This window comes from Tympanuchus pallidicinctus, unplaced genomic scaffold (genome assembly GCF_026119805.1).
Source record: "Tympanuchus pallidicinctus isolate F22 unplaced genomic scaffold, pur_lepc_1.0 scaffold9, whole genome shotgun sequence".
Classification (NCBI taxonomy): Eukaryota; Metazoa; Chordata; class Aves; order Galliformes; family Phasianidae; genus Tympanuchus; species Tympanuchus pallidicinctus.
Window position 1 is genome coordinate 1,436,796 of NW_026294813.1, and position 18,777 is coordinate 1,455,572.

The 18,777-nt window shown below is 38.2% G+C and overlaps 1 protein-coding gene across 1 annotated transcript in view; it reads left to right on the plus strand.

Moving 5' to 3' along the window:
- The window catches only part of JMY (junction mediating and regulatory protein, p53 cofactor), a 66,063-nt gene that overhangs the window by 23,581 nt on the left and 23,705 nt on the right, over window positions 1-18,777 (plus strand). Inside the window, exons 3-5 of the mRNA XM_052670189.1 lie at window positions 4,802-4,952; window positions 7,097-7,266; window positions 17,327-17,492. Of these exons, the coding sequence (XP_052526149.1) occupies window positions 4,802-4,952; window positions 7,097-7,266; window positions 17,327-17,492 (487 nt within the window). The remainder of the gene's footprint in view (window positions 1-4,801; window positions 4,953-7,096; window positions 7,267-17,326; window positions 17,493-18,777) is intronic.

The following is an 18,777-nucleotide window of genomic DNA, read 5'->3' on the forward strand; positions in this document are numbered from 1 at the left end:
AAAGAAAATTCACCTTCAGGAAAAAAAAAATTATCTTAGCTGATTTTATCTTGAGACTTTTACCATGGTTCTTCTCAAAATGAATGCAGTTATTGCAGAAGAGTGAAATGTGCTTTTTGAGAAAATGGTTATTAGAAGGAATTTAAGGTGTGATGAGACAGTTCAGGTTGCATCTGGAGAGGTTTAGGCTGGATATCAAGAAGGATTTTTTCATAGAGAATATGCTTAGGCATTGAAGCAGTCTGCATGGGGTGGAAGTGGTATAGTCACCGTCCCTGGCAGCAATTAAGAAACGTACAGATGTGGCACACTGGGACGCTGTTTTAGTGGCAGACTTGGTAGTTACTTCTGTGATCAGACATGTTGATTTTAAGGGTCTTCTCCAACTCCATTACTTTAGCACTACAAAACAATAAAATAATTCATTTTGAAGGGACATAAAAGATCATTTTGTCCAACTGCTTTTCCAGTTCAGGGCTAACCAAAAGTTAAGTGTATGAATAAGGGCTTTGTCCAATGCGTTATGAATACTGACAGGCATTAGACATCAACCACCTCTCTAGGAAACCTATTTCAGTGCCTGACCACCCTGACAGCACAGAACTGTCTCCTGATGCCCAGCCTGGCCCTCCTCTGGCAGTTCCCATGCTGCCATTCCCACTCTGCCATCAGTTCCCAGGAGCAGAACACATCTGTCTCCCTTCCTCAGGGAGTTGCAGGGAGCACTTGAGGTTGCCTCTTGGCCTCCACTTTTCTGGGCTGGGCAATCCCAGTGCCCTCAGCACCTCCTCATATGAAGTGCCTTCCTGCCTTGTTATCAGCTCTGTTGTTCTTCTCTGGATGCCTTCAAGGCCTTTAACATCCTTTCTCTTTTGTGGAGCTCAGAACTGCGCACAGTATTCAGAGTGAGGCCACATCAGTGCTAAGTACAATAGTAAAAGTACTACTTTTGACTGTGTGGCTGTGCTGTGTTAAAGCATCCCTGTTTGCCCTCATGGTGTGTCCCCAGGGCACACTGCTGTTTCACACTGAGCTGCTGGCACCAGCACTCCCAGGTCCTCTCTTGCTGTACTGTGTTCTCTATTTCTGTTAATCGGTAAAATGACCTATGCTCTTTTATGGTGATGTGCAGAAATCAAACTCTACGGCTAGATTAAGGATATAGAGCAAGGGTGTTTATACCAGCAGTGTGCAAACGCTAGGTGCAAGGGGGATAGATCCACTTAACTTGCGCACCATGAAGAAAAAGCATTCTACGGATATAGGCCAAACACTAATACATAATCAGTTGTTTCCAGGAATTCGGATACATATTCATTAGATTTCCGAGAACCCCTTAGCATGCAGACCCTTCCCCTCGGGTGTGCTAGTGAGTCCTGGGGGTCTCCTCCTGGTGGTCATGGGATGAAGAAACAAGTCTTCCTGGCTGTAAACTTATGACCCTGCAGGAGGGGCAGCCCCTGATCCTATTCTAGCCTGCCCTGAGGACATCTTATCACCTCCCTGCTGGACGTCCTCGGGCTGTTCTCAAACTCCTATCTTTATGTTCTCTACCCCCCTTGTTGATGTCAATATCTGCAATCCCCATTCTTCTAACAGCCTCTCCATATTAGCTTCTGTAAACTACCTCTAGCTATCTATATCCTTAGTTCCTGTGAAGGCCTTTTCAACATCTTTTACTGTGGGGCCCTTCTCTCGTCCTTCAATGGAAAATGAAAACAAAAAGGTGCTGGCATAGTAGAGATGTGCAGTGAGAAAAATGAATCTTAAGTATATTGCAGATGCATTGTGGACAGAATTGGAATGCAGTGGGACAGAAGATCTTCCTTTAATTTCAGAGTGATAATTATTTCCTTCACATCTATTTTTTTTTACAAATAGCTAAAAAGAGATTTATAAATATGTCAATTTATAAAAAGAGACATTTATAAAAAGATTAGTTTTTAATGAGATGATAGAAAATAACATCTTCAAAACACATGGACCTGTTCATGTTGCTGTGTGTTTTTCCCTTATCCACTCAAAATACTCCTGTTTTGTGAGGGTGTTGTGGATAGTTGCATTGTCTCTTTCTTCCCCTCCTTTTCTGTTTATTGCAGCTTCCATCTCTCTTTAATTAAGCTACTAGTCATTTTGTCTTTTTTTCCCATGGACTTTTAGTTCCCATGACTGTAATTTGGAAAGCTTGCTAACAGTAGTTTCTTTTACATTGGTATCTTATTTTCAGTAATGCATTTTTCTTTGTTGCATTCCTTGATGGAGAGATTGAATCAGATGGAACGTGCTGTCTGGATGAGAAGAGATTGCTTTTCCTCTGGGGAGCTTTGGAGCATGTTCAGGCCAATGTAGAAGCTCCCAGAGGCCACAGGGTGCATGTCAGGCAAGCCCAGGAAAGGAAACCTCTGTGTTGGGAGCATCTACCCAAGCCCTGCTGGATGGAGGAGAGTGGCAGAGAGCTTGACACCAGAAACCAAAACAGATTCTTAAAGTCTTAAAGTGTGAGTATTCAGAATAGGAAGGGGGAAAAAAAAAAAAAAAAAAAAAAAAAAAAAAAAAAAAAAAAAAAAGCAGAGAAGCAATCTCCTATCTTTTAGGGTACAGAGCAGAATGTATTTTGTGAATATATTTCTGTCCCTCTGGCTGAGTGTGCTTTCCATGGAATGATGTCCTCTGAGGAAGTAATGTGAATTGCTTGTTTTCCTTCCAATGGCATGAAATTATCTTGGCTGCTCAGTGCCAAGCTCTGGGCATTACAGAAGGACAGTCAACTTCCCTGAATCTTCTTTGATCCATTTGACCTCTACTGCACCTTGAATGGTCTAAGAGGTGTTCTGCTGGCAGCTAGTGTCCATAGTGCATGGTCTCAAACAGATGTTAGCATAGATGAGGATTCTTGCTCCAGGAGTCAGTAGCTCATTTGAAATTCTTGATACCCAAGACTCTTGTCTCTTATTCTTGCACTTTCTTATCCAAATTTGTTGCTGTGACCCTCAAATACCTCTGGTTGTCACAGGTGACAAATGATGATTGGGACAAGCGGTGTATTCTGGTCTCCATCTCTGTGGTCGTCAGTACTTTCACAAATGCTACTAAGGCAAAAGCTGCTTAGATTTTTTTGTACTTTGTCAAATGAATAACCACAGTTTGAATGAGAGTATAGATGATGTAATTGATGATAGTATAGATGATGTAATTGATGATAGTATAGATGATGTAATTGGGATTGCAGTTAATGAAAAGATGCTTCCTGTTTTTCTTACTTGTAAATATTTGATCTCTGGAACAAGGATACAATAGTATTAAAAGATGCTAAATCTCTAGCCTGTGCTGCGTGTAAATAATGTTTTGGCAGGCAAAATTGGATGAAGAAATATTAAGAGCTGTATTGTGGCTTCTTATTCTTCTAGAAGTGATGTCTAGTAATAATGTTACTCACACTACTTGTTGATCCCATTTCAATTTCAACATCAAATTATGTAATTTCTACCCAAGAGTGCTAAAGGAAGGCTTCTAACTGTATTACTTTTATCATGATTATCTGATTTATACCTATGGTTTGACTGCTATTTTTAAATTCTTGCCTGTCCACTCATAATCATTATGTATGAAAATCATGATATATATGTGCTTCATTGGATTATGTGTTACAAGAAAAAATTAATATTCACTTACACTTTGTTTACATTTTTATTTTGCCTGTTGCCTTTTTAGGGTTTTCAGAAATATGAAATGTATATATGAGGTAGATTAAAATACCATATAAAACTACTACAAACATTTTTTGAGGATAGAAGTTATCTATGTATATTTGCTTATAACAATCATCCCTGTAAGAAATAAGTGGATACGCAGAGGTAGATTCTGAATAATAACTAAAAAGCCTACTATTTGTAGTGATACTGCAAAGTGGAATGGCTTTTTTACCAAAGCTCTGTGAAACTGGGAGGAGACATTTTGACATTGAGACATTAGAACTTCAGGTTAAATATCTGGTTGCACAGAAGACTGAGTTTTCAGTTTGGGGATTATTGTCTAAAGTATTGAGGTGTCTTTTTGGCCGACATAAATGAAAAATATTCAGAATTAAGGCTTTGGAATTGCAGGTTCCAGCATAAATGTCTGCTGAAAATCCAGGTGGTGGTTTTTTTTGTTTTTTTTGTTTTTTTTCCTCAGTTACAGCGCTTAACCAACCTCAACCTTTTTTAAGAAGTGTGCAAAAAATAGGAGGAGACAGCTACTTTTTTATTTTAAAAGAAATCCCACTTCTCTTGCTGTCTTCAAATAGTTATTATAGAATTGAAATTGCTTCCATTTTAGGAATGGAAAAAGTATTTAAATTCCCAGTCACTGGGGAAATATTTTTAAAGTCATTGTTAAAACAAAGAAGAATTCCTAAAACTGATGATTATTTCCCAGCATCCCACGACATCCCCTTTTTCCATCTTTATTATTATCTAAGAGCATTCACTTGCTTCAGATCGGAATATTCCAGGCTGGGAGAAAGCCTGGATAAAGCATGCTTGTTGTTTGAGGATATGGTATTTAATGAGAAGTTACTGGTAAATCAGATTTATATTTGAGTTTGTTGTGCTTCTTGTAAGAGTAATAATGAAGCCATGAATGTACTTCTTCAACAGAAAGGAACACCTTTTTTTTTTTTTTCCTGTTGAATAAAAGCCATGATGATTTGTTGTAGTTTTCTCTTTTTGTTATTTTGTTTTCTTTCTTTTGTTCTTAGCCTGAATCTGATCACTGTTCAGAAGCAAGCAGTATTATTAACTACAGTCTGATTTATTTTCAGATCTCAATAGAGAATGACTACCTAGGCCCCAGAAGAATCGAGAGTCTGCAGAAAGAAGATGCTGATTGGCAGAGGAAAGCCCACATGGCTGTACTTTCTATTCAAGATCTTACAGTTAAATACTTTGAAATAACAGCTAAAGCACAGAAAGGTAATTATTTTCTTTTATCCTGTACTCGAAATAAACATTAATCTTTAAAGATCTTTTATCATGTTCTGTATAGTACCGTGTGATTTCCTTTTTTATCAAACCTCTGTGAGGAAAAGACAATTGTCGTTCTTATTTGTTTTTATTTCTGTGTATGTTGAAATCTTTCTCAAATAAGTTTTTACAGAATGCCATCAGAAGCAGTATATATTTTTATATATAGCAGAAGCATATAAATTTTTAAATTTCACAACCAGCTTTGCGGTGGGATTTTATTAGTGGCAATTACATTTGCAAAAGATTTAGGAAACATGGAATCCTTGATGGATTCTGTCTTGTGCAGAGGATATGGCAAACCACAATAGTAAGTGTCCATTGCTTTTCCCTTTCCTTTCCTCGCTGCCTTCCAGTAAAATTTTTTATAGCTCTGAATACTAAGCAACAGCTCAGCTTTAACTGCTCTGAAAGCAGCTCTGTTTGAAAGTCTTCATAGATAAATGTTTCACATAGTTTTACTAAATGAGTCAGTGTAGTTAAGCAAGGACATATGGCTTGCACAGACATCTGTGCTCTTATTCTTGTATGGTTTTAACCAAAATAATCAGTTAATTAGTGTAAACAAACCTCAGGATGCAGTTTCACTTTCTCTATTTTTGTTTGACTGTGCACTACTGCTGACAGAAGTTTGTCCCACTCTTTCCCCTGCTTGAATGCGAGTTCCTGTCTGTTTCTTTGCCTTGGTGGTAGTGATTGTGCAAATACATGAATGAGCTGTACCCCTGGAAGAAAGTCTTTTTTGATGGGTAGGTTTCCTGTCATCTTCATGAATAGATCTGTTTCAAAAGAAGCAATCACTGTAAAACAATTCAATTTAGGGTTAATATAAAACTTCATCTTACCTGAAAAAGGGACTAAACTAGTTCAAACATATTAATTAGAGCAAATTCTAAAGGCATTTAGCTTCTGCATTAATATGACAAATGTGGCAAGTAAAACACCTCATTAGTTAATAAAAAGTGTATTTAGAGTTCCTTTCATTTTATTTATTTATTTTCTTCATGTAATGTTTTCATGTACAGCTGTCAGGATTGTAGGGAAGGACACTGCAAAAATGAAATGCCTGGAGTTTTTGATAAATGTACAAGATAGGTGTGCAGGTTGGTTTTTTTGTTTGCTTTATTTGGCCTCCTGCTGATCATAAGGAGATCATACATAAGAACACATGACAGAGGAAAAAAAAACATGAGAGCAAATAGATATTTATTCTCTAACAATAGTGATTGGTATTTTCTGACACCTAGGGACTGAATGCTACTATTTTTGGTTGTGCAACTTCCCTGTCTTTTGCTCTGTAAAGTTATGTGTGATCAATATTATGTGATTGTTCCATATGTTAAAAATGGTGAAAATCTGAAATAAGTTAGCCTATATTTTTTTCTGGGGCTCAGGAAGAGAAATCCTGAGTCACATCTGGGACTGTTGCTACTCTGAGGGCTTCTTTAAAAGATTCTAGTTCAACTTGGTACATTAAGGGATGATTGTACCTTGTTATATAATTATCCCATAAAGCAATCTTTATTTTGAGTTTAAAAAGAAAGCACTGTTTAACAAAAATAGGTTTGTTAAATTCATTATTCTTTCTGAATTGCATTTGAAGTCAACCTCAAATTCTGTTTTGAATTGGAATTCTTATTTCACTCTGCATTAAATTTATGACTGCACTGTAGAATTTGCAAAGGGAAACTGGAGATTTCAGTAGCTTACGGTAGAGGCTTTCAGAAGCAGGGGGAACCTGGGATGCACTTCAAGACCACATGATAACAATAACCTGTATTTTTGTTGTCAAAAGTTCTGAACTTGTGGTTCTGACATTCAGGTAATATGTGTTCAGAATAGTTTCTCTGAATAACAAAAATTGGATTTATAATAACGAAATGGTAAACAAATATGGAATTGCATACTAATGTGAATCCTAAGAATTCTTAAACCTCAAATATGAAGGTTACTACTCTGTAGAATGACTTCTCTTAAGAGAACTTTGTATGTTTTTGGATACAAACATGTGCACAGTCCCAACAGTATAATCATTATAGAGATCCGAAGAGAAGACTGATACAATGTTTACCTTTTTTTTTCCCCTTCTGTAGCTGTGTATGACCGAATGCGAGCAGACCAGAAGAAATTTGGTAAGGCAGCATGGGCAGCAGCAGTGGAACGTATGGAAAAGCTTCAGTATGCAGTTTCTAAGGAGACTCTGCAGTTGATGCGTGCTAAAGAAATCTGTTTAGAGCAGAAGAAACATGCACTGAAAGAGGAGGTAATTTTTCATACCAATTGGTAGAATTGGTAGAAGAATTAAACACGTAGTAAAAAATTGAACCTTTAAGGAGCATGGATACACTTGAAAGAAATGAACCAACAGACATGAAAGTCATTATTTTTCATATTTTCAATAATGTAAGTTTGTGTTTTAATCCCCACGTTCAATCATACTTAGCAAATGAAATTTTATTGTAGGTGTCACAGAGTCCTGAGGGAATTCACTTTTGTATCACCATGGCACTCTTGATGGTGTTTGAAAAATTATGTCAGTCAGGTGTAGTCCCTGGTGGCTGGAAAAAAGGGCAGTAGAGTACTCAAATTAAGAAGGGTCAATATGACCCTTCAAACTACCGACATATTAGTGTCACCCCGGTGCTGGGGAAGACCTTGGAGCAGATCATCCATGGAAAGGGAGTTGATATGGGATGTTCACCTTCAGTAGTGTCTTTGACATGGTCCCCCATAGCACCCTTCTCCCCAAATTGGAAAGATGTGGATTTTATGAGTGGAATGTTTGATGGATGAAGAACTGGTTGTGAGATAGTATCCAGAGAATGGTGGTCCGTGGCTTGATGCCTTGTTAGAGATCAATGGCAAGTACTAGGGATCAGTACCATGACGAGTGATCTTTAACATCGTCATCAATGATATTGTCACTGGGGTTGAGTGCACACGGCAAGTTTGTGGATGATGCCATGCTGTGTGGCGCAACTGAAGTGCCTGAGGGACCAGATGCCATCCAGAGAGACCTAGACAGACTCAGGCAGTGGGCCCAGGTGAATCTCATGAAGTTCAATAAATCCAAGTTCAGGGACTTGCACGTAATTTGCAGCAACCCATGCTATCAGTATAAGCTGGGGGGGTGTAAGGATGGAGTGCAGCTATGTTGAATAGAACTTGGGAATACTGATGGATGGCAAATTGAGCATGATCCAGCTGAATGTGATCTTACTGCCGAGAAAGCCAGCTGGATCCTGTGCTGCATCAGAAGAAGCATAGGAAGGCAATCCTGCCCCTCTGCTCTGCCCTGGTGAGACCTCTTCCCAAATAGCACATCCAGTTATGGAATTCTTATACAAGAGGTGCTTGGACCCGCTGTGCCACAAAAATGATCCAGGGAACAGAACACTGCCCCTGCAAGGGCAGGCTGAGGGAGCTGGGTCTGTTCAGCCTGGAGATGAAAAGGCTTCAGTGAGAACTGATAGCTGCTTTTCAGTATTTAAAGAGGGACTATAAGAAGGAAGGGGGCAGATTCTTTAGCAGAGTCTGCTGGGGTAGGAGGAGGGGAGATAGTTTCAAACTAAATGACAAGGGATTTAGATTGGTTATAAGGAAGACATTTTTTTATAAGGGTGGTGAGGGGCACTAATGGGTTGCTTGGAGAGGAGGTGTACCTGGAGATATCCACAGTCAGGCTGAATGGGGCTCAGAGCAACTTGATCTAGCTGTATATGTCTCCTGTTTGTTGTGGGAGAGTTGGACTAGATGATTGTTAAAGGTCCTTTCCAGCTCAAAAGGTTCTAGTGAGCCTGCACCTTGAGTACTGTGTTCAGTTTTGGGCCCCTCACTGCAAGAAAGACATTGAGGCCCTGGAACGTATTCAAAGGAGGGCAACAAAGCTGGTGAGGGGTTTGGAACACAGGCCATATGAGGAGAGGCTGAAGGAGCTGGGAATGTTCAGCCTGGAGAAGAGGAGGCTCAGGGGAGACCTCATTGCTCTCTATAACTTCCTGAAGGGAGGTTGTAGTGAGCTGGGGGTCGGCCTCTTCTCTTGTGTCATTAGTGATAGGACCAGGGGGAATGGTTTCAAGCTACGGCAGGGGAGATTCAGGCTGGACATGAGGAAGTATTACTTTTCAGAAAGGGTGGTCAGGCACTGGAATGGCTGCCCAGGGAGATGGTGGAGTCACCGAGCCTGGGGGTATTCAAGGAAAGGCTGGATGTTGTGTTGAGGGACATGGTTTAGTGGGAGCTATTGGGAATAGGTGAATGGTTGGACTGGATGATCTTTTAGGTCTTTTCCAACCTTGGTGATTCTATGATTCTATGATTTTGTACCACTTGTTTTCTTTTTACCTTACCCTGGTTAGTCAACCAGGATTACAATTTTTTGCTTCTAACCACTGAAATGCATTAAAAAAGGAATTGAAACTGAAATCTGCAGCTCTGTAATTTCCATCCTACCTCTTGGGACACAAGCACTTTTTTTTGAGCAATTTTTGACAGTCCGTTTGGAAGGAATCTTCACATTAGTAATTACACAGATGACTAGCCAGTTATATAGGCAGTACTTTGATTTTGCTTACCCTGCTTATTAAGGCAGTCTTCCAGAGGGATTGGTACTAACAGTAGTACTCCTGAGGAAAGAGTGCATGCATTAAACTGTGGTTAAATACCTTGGCAGAAAAAAAAACATGTGCATTAGATTTTATGATACTTCCTCAAAACAAATATGCTAAGAATCTTTTGGAGTCTGTTGTCTTATGGATATTGTAAGAACTTCACAGGCATGCTGATATTAATTTACATTTTAGAATTACTGGCTTAAGAGTACTCTTCAAATGCTTGTTGGCCAGCAAAATTTCACTGAATTCTGTTAGAAAAAAGTTATTCAGAAAGCTCACGACTTTAACACAGTACAGTCTGATAAATTTGCAGATAGATTATGTCCCTTTTTATGATCTTCTGTGGAAGACAGCTCCATGTATAAGGGAGTAAATGCAACCATGAAATTAAAGTGTGCCCGATTAGAATTATAGTTTTTTATAATAGAGATTCATTTTGATTAGTGAGTAATTATTGAGATGCGGAGAAGCATTCAGGATTAAACAGAGAAACAAGATTTATGCAGTATAGTAGGTTGATGGAGGTCTCTGAAGTGAAAGGTTGGGGGGCATTTTGAAAAAGAGGAACAAGAAGCATCTGACGGGTGTGCATCATTGTGGTGCTTTGGGATTTTGTGTAATAAGGTTGAAGATTAAAATAAGGTGATTGGGATGATATCAAGACCATCTTCTGTTCTGAAATGCCTTTTTTATTGCTTTGAGAATAGGGTAGCTCTAAGTGTGCAGAGGTTGGGTATTAGGAAAAAATTCTTCTCAGAAACAGTGGCAATGAATTGGAACAGGCTGTCCAGGGGGAGGTTCTGGAGTCACTGTCTCTGGAGATTTTCAAACAAAGAGTAGATGTGGCATTGAGGGACATGGGTTAGTAGGCATGGTGGTGATGGGTCAATGATTAGACTAAATGATCTTAAAGATTCTTTCTGGCCTTAGTGATTTTGTGCAAAATTGGATGTGACAAATGTGCCTTCAAATCCTGAGTGGTAGAAGGGTTGCAGTCTTATCATAGTTTTCATTTAGTATGTAAATGAAACACTTTTTTTTTTTTTACACTTATATATACAGAAAGCTACTACATTTTCCAAACTAACATGATATGCCAATAATTTTTCTTTCTTACCTTTGCATTTAATAAAACTATTTTCTCTGTGCATAATACTTCAGAATAATACTGTACTTCAGAATAATGAATAATTATCTATGCAGGAAGAGGGTCTTCTATTTTAGTGTTAAGACATGGTTTTCCAAATAGCCTGGTGAAAACCTGTTAGTACAAGAAGATGGAGTTGAGCAGACAAAAAAGCCCACAGATCTTGGTAAGGCCTGTGTAAGCTGCAGACAGCAACAACTGTGTTGAAAGGGATATGTGTTGGATTAGCACGCAGTACATTTGTTGCTGTAGTACAGTGAGGATCTTTGTGGTTTTTTTGTATGTCAAAATAAAGGTGGAATTCATAAATGGTATGGTGGGACATTTTTGTTACGAAAATGATTAAAATGGCACTGTAGAAGAGCTGGGGTAATCCTAGCTAGATGTAACAGAAGCAGAATGAAATTGCAAAGTGCAAGTAAATTCCAAATTAGCAAGCTCATTTAATAGAATGTAGCCATGGAATTGCCAAAAAGATGCATGGTTTCTGGGAATATTTGGCATGGCCATGCACCACATCCTTACATCTAAATTGGAGAGAGATGGGTTTGAAGATTAGCCTGTTTGGTGAAAGAAGAACTATTTGGATGGTTACAGCTAGGGAGTCAGAGGCTGTGGTATCACCAGATGGAGGTTGGTGATGAGTGGTGTTCCCTAGGGGTTTGTCTTGGGACTGGTGCTGTTCAGCATTTTTATCAACAGTGTAGACAGCAAGATTGAGTACACCCTCAGCAAATTTGCTGGTGACACCAAGCTAAGCAGTGCAGTTGATGCAATAGAAGTAAGGGATGCTATCCAAAGTGACCTGGACAAGCTTAAAAAATGGGCCTATGAGAACCTAATGAGGTTCAGCAAGGGCAAGTGCAAGGTGTTGCACTTGGGTCAGGATAATCCCGGATAAGTGTACAAACTGGGAGAAGGACATGGTGGTCCTGGTGAACGAAAGGCGGACATGAGCCAGCACTGCACGTGCAGCACAGAAGGCCCACGGTATCTGGGACTGCATCAAAAGCGGAGTGGTCAGCCAGGAGTGGGAGAAGACTGTCCCTCTCTACGCTGCCCTCGTGAGACCCCACCTGCAGTGCTGCGTCCAGGCTTAGAGCCCCAGCATAAAGCAGATGTGAAGCCCTTGGAGCAGTCCAGAGGAGGCCACTAAGATGATCAGAGGGGTGGAGCACCTCTCCTACAAGAAAGGCTGAGGGCGCTGACCTTTTTCAGCTTGGACAAAAGATCTCCCAGGAGACTTCATTGAGGCCATCCACTTACTTGAGGGGAATTAAGAAACAAAATGAGATAGACTTTTCACACAGTCTCCTTTTTACAAGGGGATGGTTTTAAACTGAAAGAGGAGAGATGCAGGTTAGATGTTGGGTAAAAATTCTTTACTCGAGTTGGTGAGGCACGTTTTTTCAGCCCTCCAAGCCTTGTGGCTACAGCTGTTAGGTGATCTGCCTACCAGCAGTACCAGGTATGTACAATTTAGGAGACTCAATCATTTGTTTGGACAAAACATGTATTTTTGAAGTATAACAAAGCTAGCAAAAGTCATGTGAAACTTCTCATTAAAAGATTATATTAATTATAAAGCAGTTTAGTTGGAATTGTCATTTTAGGGAAGAATATCTGGTGTCCTGCTTTTTGATCCTTTTGAATTTTCATGTATGTCATTTTGTGGATAAAATAATGTAAAACAGCTGTTGTTAGCAGTTGAAATTCAGGAACAAAGTTGGCTTTTTAATACTTCATTTTAATTTCTTCCTCTCTGTGACAAAGTCTTAAAAAATAGTAGATCAGAAATAGTTTTTGGTTTTTTTTTTGTAGTGAAACAGTCTGTGCACTACTCTAATTACACATCAAAAACCCCTTGAAGAAGTCCATGTCAGTGATGATATCTTTGAATTAGGTAGTGTCTTCTAAGTTTTAATAAAGTTCTGACTTCAATATTTTAATTTAGCTTCTCATAAGTTAGTAAAGCTGTACATACAGAAGTTGGGTAACTGAAAGTATAGAGTGACGAGATACAGTGGAAGGAGCTACATATGGGCTTTAACTTTGCACATGTAGATACTTGGGATTTGAACAGTGTTTTAGAAGTCTGAATTGAGTTTAAATTAGGCCAGTTGTTACTGGTTTACTTAACAGCTGAAGCTGGTTGCATTATTGCTATCAGTACTTTTATCAAAAGTAGAACTCTACCCAAATAACAGTTAGATCTTTTAATTTTCCTGTTCAGTACCTCTGTAAATTCCATCTGTTATTCTTAATTTTGTTTGAGAAGAATGATGAAAACTTTCCTTTGAGGCAGACCAGAGTCTGTTTTTGTGGACTGGTTCCCAAGACGTGTCCTCATGACAGTAAACAGAAACGTTAAATCACAGGGAGAATCCTTTGTAATTCTGTAAGTATGTGAAATAGTTTGGGCAAATGGAGATGTGTGGCTAAACACTTAAAAACCAACAAGTCTCTTCCTGTGCATGTAGGAATCAGTAACTAGTTTTGTATTTTTTTTTCCTTTTTTCTTTCCTTAGAAGTGTTACAGTACAGTTGTAAACACTCACTTTAAACACCATGGTAAGTGGTTAGTTATGTTTTCATAAAAATATATTCCAATAAATTACAAGTTGAGTTCTGTAATTTTTTTGTAGTTTGTAATTGTAGAAGTTCTTTTTTTTTTTCTTGTGCAGTGAGCCTAAATTAAAGATACATTTACTTCCTATGACTTCGAATATGTAAGCATGTATTGAATTTCATGACTGTTATTTTGCTTTTGCTTGTGTTGAATGCATCAGGCATTCAAAAATAAAAATATCATTTAAGGATTTTATTCAAGAAAACCCGAAAAAGTCTTTCTAGAAAGCATTTTTTTTTGTTAGTAGCAATATATGTGTTAGCAATGGATAGCAATTTGCTAAAGACACCACAATTATTTTTTAATTTGTCTGCAAGCATTCTGTTATGGTAGAAAGGTAGATTTAATTATCATTACTTCTCTATTTCTTCTTTGACTGTTTTTTAAATTGTTATGCTTTTAGATTTTGTTATCTTAGAAAGTGTGTTAAGAGTTCTTATCAGAGTCTTTGTGTTTTAATCTATTATGTCCTCATTACACTATCTGTGTTTGAGTCTACATTCTGCCATTGAAATGTTAGGAAAACTAAGTTCCTGATTAAGATCTTCATTTAGTATGAATGAGACAACAAAGAAACTCTGTTACTTCAATTAGGGCCACACAGATTGAGTTATTTGTTGTAATGAATGCAAGCAGTTGAGGCATATCAGGAAATTGAACTAAAATCTCCTCAATTCTAGTTCTTTGTCCAGCTGCAAAATATTTATTTCCTGTAAACAGATTCTCACTTTGAAGTTCCTGGTATTTCTCCACGGTATTGACATTGGTTAGACACTCACAAATGACTATAATGAAAGGTTCAATTTTTTTTTTTTTATTATGCACTTTTACATAGCTTAGATATCTGAGAACCATACAACGATATTCATTTTACATTTCTGTTTCATGTGAAAACTGAATACAGTGATGTCAAAGGCCTTAAATAGATCAAGTAGGTGGCAGTGTCTCTAATGCATGCTTGCAAGGCTAAGATTTTGTTGTCACTTGGGCCTTTGTGTCACTTGGGCAGATACTTGTACAGCTGAAAGAAACTGTGAGCTGCTTTAACTTCATTAGCTGATACTTATACTTAGTGTCTGTGCAGTGTTTGCAATGTTTGCGGGCTTAAAATTTGTGGACTTTTTTTTTTTTTTTGAAGAAAAGTTTGGGTGAATTTCACAGTTCACTGACAAAGCACGACTTCTTAGAAGTAGTAGAAGTTTGTGTTCTGTGGTAGAAGTTGAATGACATTGCGTTAATTTGCTGAAAAATAAAAACGTATTACTGAGAATCCTTTTAACATGCCAAAACCTAGGAGTGTCTCTTGTAAGCTAGCTCCTATTAAGAGCTGGGACATTCAGAAGAAATGGTCGTTTTACTCTGAAAGCTTGCAATCTTTATTACCAGCGGTAAACAAAATAATTGGATGTAGAGAGACGGATGTAGAATAGTAGACCACCTTAGCACGACACAGTGGTGTCACTGGACTAAAACATGGGAACTATGCATTATTGATTGTAAGATTTGTGATAATCGCTTAAAGACTTATTCATCCTTTCTGGCTGATAACTGGGGAAAAAAATGCATTTAGTAAATAATTTAGTAAAAGAAATTTTAAGAACAGAAATTCTAGGAGTTGATTCACAGTTCTTCCATCTGTTAATCTCAGGCAAAATAAAGTATAATTTAGGGAGTTGTTTCCTCACTGTTTAATTAAGCTGTGAAATCTCTGTCAGTGGATAATGATTCAAGTGCTAAGAGCTTACATGCTATTAAAGAGGGGGATAGAACAAAGTCACGTAGTAAAATCAGGGGAGTGTGTTCAACATAAAAGGCAGCTTAAGAAGTCTGGAGCTGTAAGCTCTGAGAGACTGCTGAACTGTTTTAGGGAAGTGTTGCTGCACTGTCTGCTATATTTCATCTTCCTGGATATTTGCTTTTACAATCTTTGTCTGAAACAATAAGATGCTTTTTTGGTTTGATTTAGTACAGAGGTGTTTCTGATCTAGTGTAATTATGTCTAAATATATAAGATAAATTAAACCTAGAAAACTCTTCTGTGTTATTGTCTGTTATTGACAGCCTCGATCCCTCAAGAGACCACCAAAGTGTAAAAACCTGGTAGCAATTATCTTCTCTAAGATGTATGGTTGGTTGGATAAATCCTTTATTTTTTCTAGGTAGATGTCTCCTTAGTGTTGAAGTTGCTGTCCTATGGTAACTGGATCCCCTTCCATTAGAACAGTAAGAAAGATAGATCACAAGTCTTCAGTAAGGGTTAGATTTACTTTCATCCTCTCCTGTACGGGAGAAACTGCAAGGGATTAATTTTTGAGAAGGTAGAAAGTTTGTTTCTGACCTTAGCACTTCTGCTGGCTAACTATTTAAATAACCAACAATATTTAAATATTGTTCTGCTGAATGCATGCTTGCCTGAAGTCAAGAGAATGATCTAAGTTCATTTTTTATGTTTCTGGTGTCACTTTTTCAGACTGAAGCCACAATTAATTACTGAAAAATATACAAAAACTTTAACTACTCCTTTTTTGTCCTTTGAAAGGCTCCAGAAACAAGGCTGCTACAAGATTCCGTATGTTCTGAGGGGATATACCTGCGTATTTTCTTAAATTTTTTGGATGCTTTTCCCTTCTCCTTAGTGGCCAAGAGGGCCAACAGCATCCTGGCCTGCATTAGAAATGGTGTGGGCAGCAGGAGCAGGGAGGTGATCATCCCCTGTGCTCAGCTCTGGTGAGGCCGCACCTCGAGTACTGTGTTCAGTTTTGGGCCCCTCAATACAAGAAAGACATTGAGGCCCTGGAGCATGTTCAGAGAAACTGGAAACAAAACTGGTGAGGGGCCTGGAGCACAAACCTTATGAGGAGCGGCTGAGGGAGCTGGGATTGTTCAGTCTGGAGAAGAGGAGGCTCAGGGGAGACCTCATTGCACTGTACAACCTCCTGAAGGGAGGTTGTGGTGAAGAGGGGTTTGGCCTCTTCTCCCAGGCAACGAGCAGAACAAGGGGAAATGGCCGCAAGTTGTACCAGAGGAGGTTCAGGTTGGACACAAGGAAGAACTTCTTCTCTCAGAGAGTGGTCAGGCACTGGAATGGCTGCCCAGGGAGGTGGTGGAGTTGCCGTCCCTGGCAGTGCTCAGGAGGCATTTGGATGAGGAGCTGTGTGATGTGGGTTAGTGCTTGTGGTGGCAATGGTGATGAAAAGACAGTTGGACTAGATGATCTTCTAGGTCGTTTCCAGCCTTGTGATTCCATGATTTTATGATTCTATGATTCTTCCAAGCTGCAGTACTAATAAAAATTTGAAGTTTTTTTTAATAAATATTTTGAAAAAAATAATGTAAAAGGCTTTGGCTCTGCAGATATTCTACTTTGTTATGCCTGTATTCAAGAATGTTGGTGTTGTAATGTTGGGATAGGAAATATAATTAAAAAAACCACCTCTTCAGCTTTTATTTTTTTTAAGTTTTGAAATAACATTCTCAGTAAAGTTGTCTTTATCAGAAATCCATGTAATTCTTCCCTGAATTACATGTAATTTTCCCTGATTCTGCCACCTCTCACTTTTTTCCCTACTTCAACTGCAGTAATTTTGAGGTAGTTCTTTAGATGCTGTTACATTTTTTGGATTAAAGATAAGGTCATCGTATCTCTTGTGAGAATCAGGTGGAAGAGTGATAAGGTTATTTCACGCTGCTTGCTGTATGATTTTGCACTTTAGCCATCAGGAGTAATGTACCATACTGAAAAAAATGTCAAGTGTTGTAGGTGCCTGATAGTGTGTGGCTTATCAAAACCAGCCTCTTGATGCATTCAATTTTAACATGCTGTATTTAGCATACCAGGCTGTATCTAGATGTAATGATAAAATCCGTAGTTTTAAGTTTCTTTGTCCTAGAAGTGTATGTTTATTCTTTTTTTCTGTTCCCTCTTTCCATTTAGATGCAAAGTCTGAAGGGTGGTACAGAAGCCATAGCCCACTTGGATCAGTTAGAAGCTGATTATTACGATCTGCAGCTTCAGTTATATGAAGTGCAGTTTGAGATCTTGAAATATGAAGAGCTGCTGCTGACAGCACAACTTGAAAGCATCAGAAGACTGATATCAGGTACTTCATGCATTTTAACTTAATACATGATCTGAAAAAGAGATAATTCTATTCTTAATGGTCTAGTAAAGTCTGCGGGAATGAAATGAGAACAGTTTCTTTACCATGTGACAAGCTGGATATTCTGACTTAAATTTACACTTGTTCATAGGCAGTACAGATGCAGGAGTTTTTGTATGATTTTCATTGTCTGTGTTTGAAAATGAGCAAATAAGGTTCTGTGTAAAGTTTACAAAAACTAAGTTCAGGCAGGAAGAAATGTTTGCATTGCTGGTCTTATGGGATAAAAACCTGCAAAGTGACTGCTGTAAAACAGAATTCTTCAGAAAATCTTGAAGCAGCTTTTATCACAGTCTCACTGGTGTAGAGCAGTGGTGTAAGCCTCTTATTTCCAAACTGTATTGTGTACTTAGAAACTAAAGAAATGGTACAAGAAAAATGTACAGCATTTTTGAATCTAGTTGTGTCTTTGGACCTTTTCATGCTTAGTATTTTTTTTCACATAAGCTCTGTTTTATTGTTCAGAGTATAGGGTTTTTTTGGTTTTTTTTTTTAGATTAGAAAAGTCATTTGAAAGAGCAGAGATTTAAATCTTTTGAGTTGCCTCTGGAGAAAGCAAAAACATGGAGTACTACAAATTCCTCTCACTGTTGTGAATGTCCTACCTTCAGGTTTGTGATGGCAACAAAGTTAACTGCATGTGTAGGAGCTAGGGATTGAAAATTCTTTAAGTGACTTAAATGGCTGTGACTTAAGTGACTTCGTGGAAAGCTTCTTGTTGCTGTACACGTGTTGTGGTTTGTACTTGAGTAATGAGTACTGATTAATTTTATTAAAAGAAAACACTTGAATGGGAGATTGAGAAGAAATTTGTATCAGAAGTTTGCATCAAGATCCTTTCATTTAGTGATAGTAGAACCAAAGGGCCTTCAGAGATTAAGTCTCCTCTAAAACATAATTGGTCATTACAAGTTTTAACAAATGTTATGTCTAGAGATCTCAAAAAAACCCCAAAACTTAGCCTCTCGACTTGATCCATAGTAAAAACAAAGCCACAAACCAACTAAAAATACAAACTGTCCCTTACTCTGCTAACAACTGAATAGTTGACTGTTCTGGCTTCCTTTGTTCTTTTAAATTTATGTAATACTCTTTAATAAACAAACATTTTCTTTTGCAAATCCAACACTGGGTTTGGAAACTATTAAATAATAATATATCATCTTACTTTAAATGGCAGTAGTAGTCTTTTACCTTCATTAATCAAATACTAGCATTCAAAAAA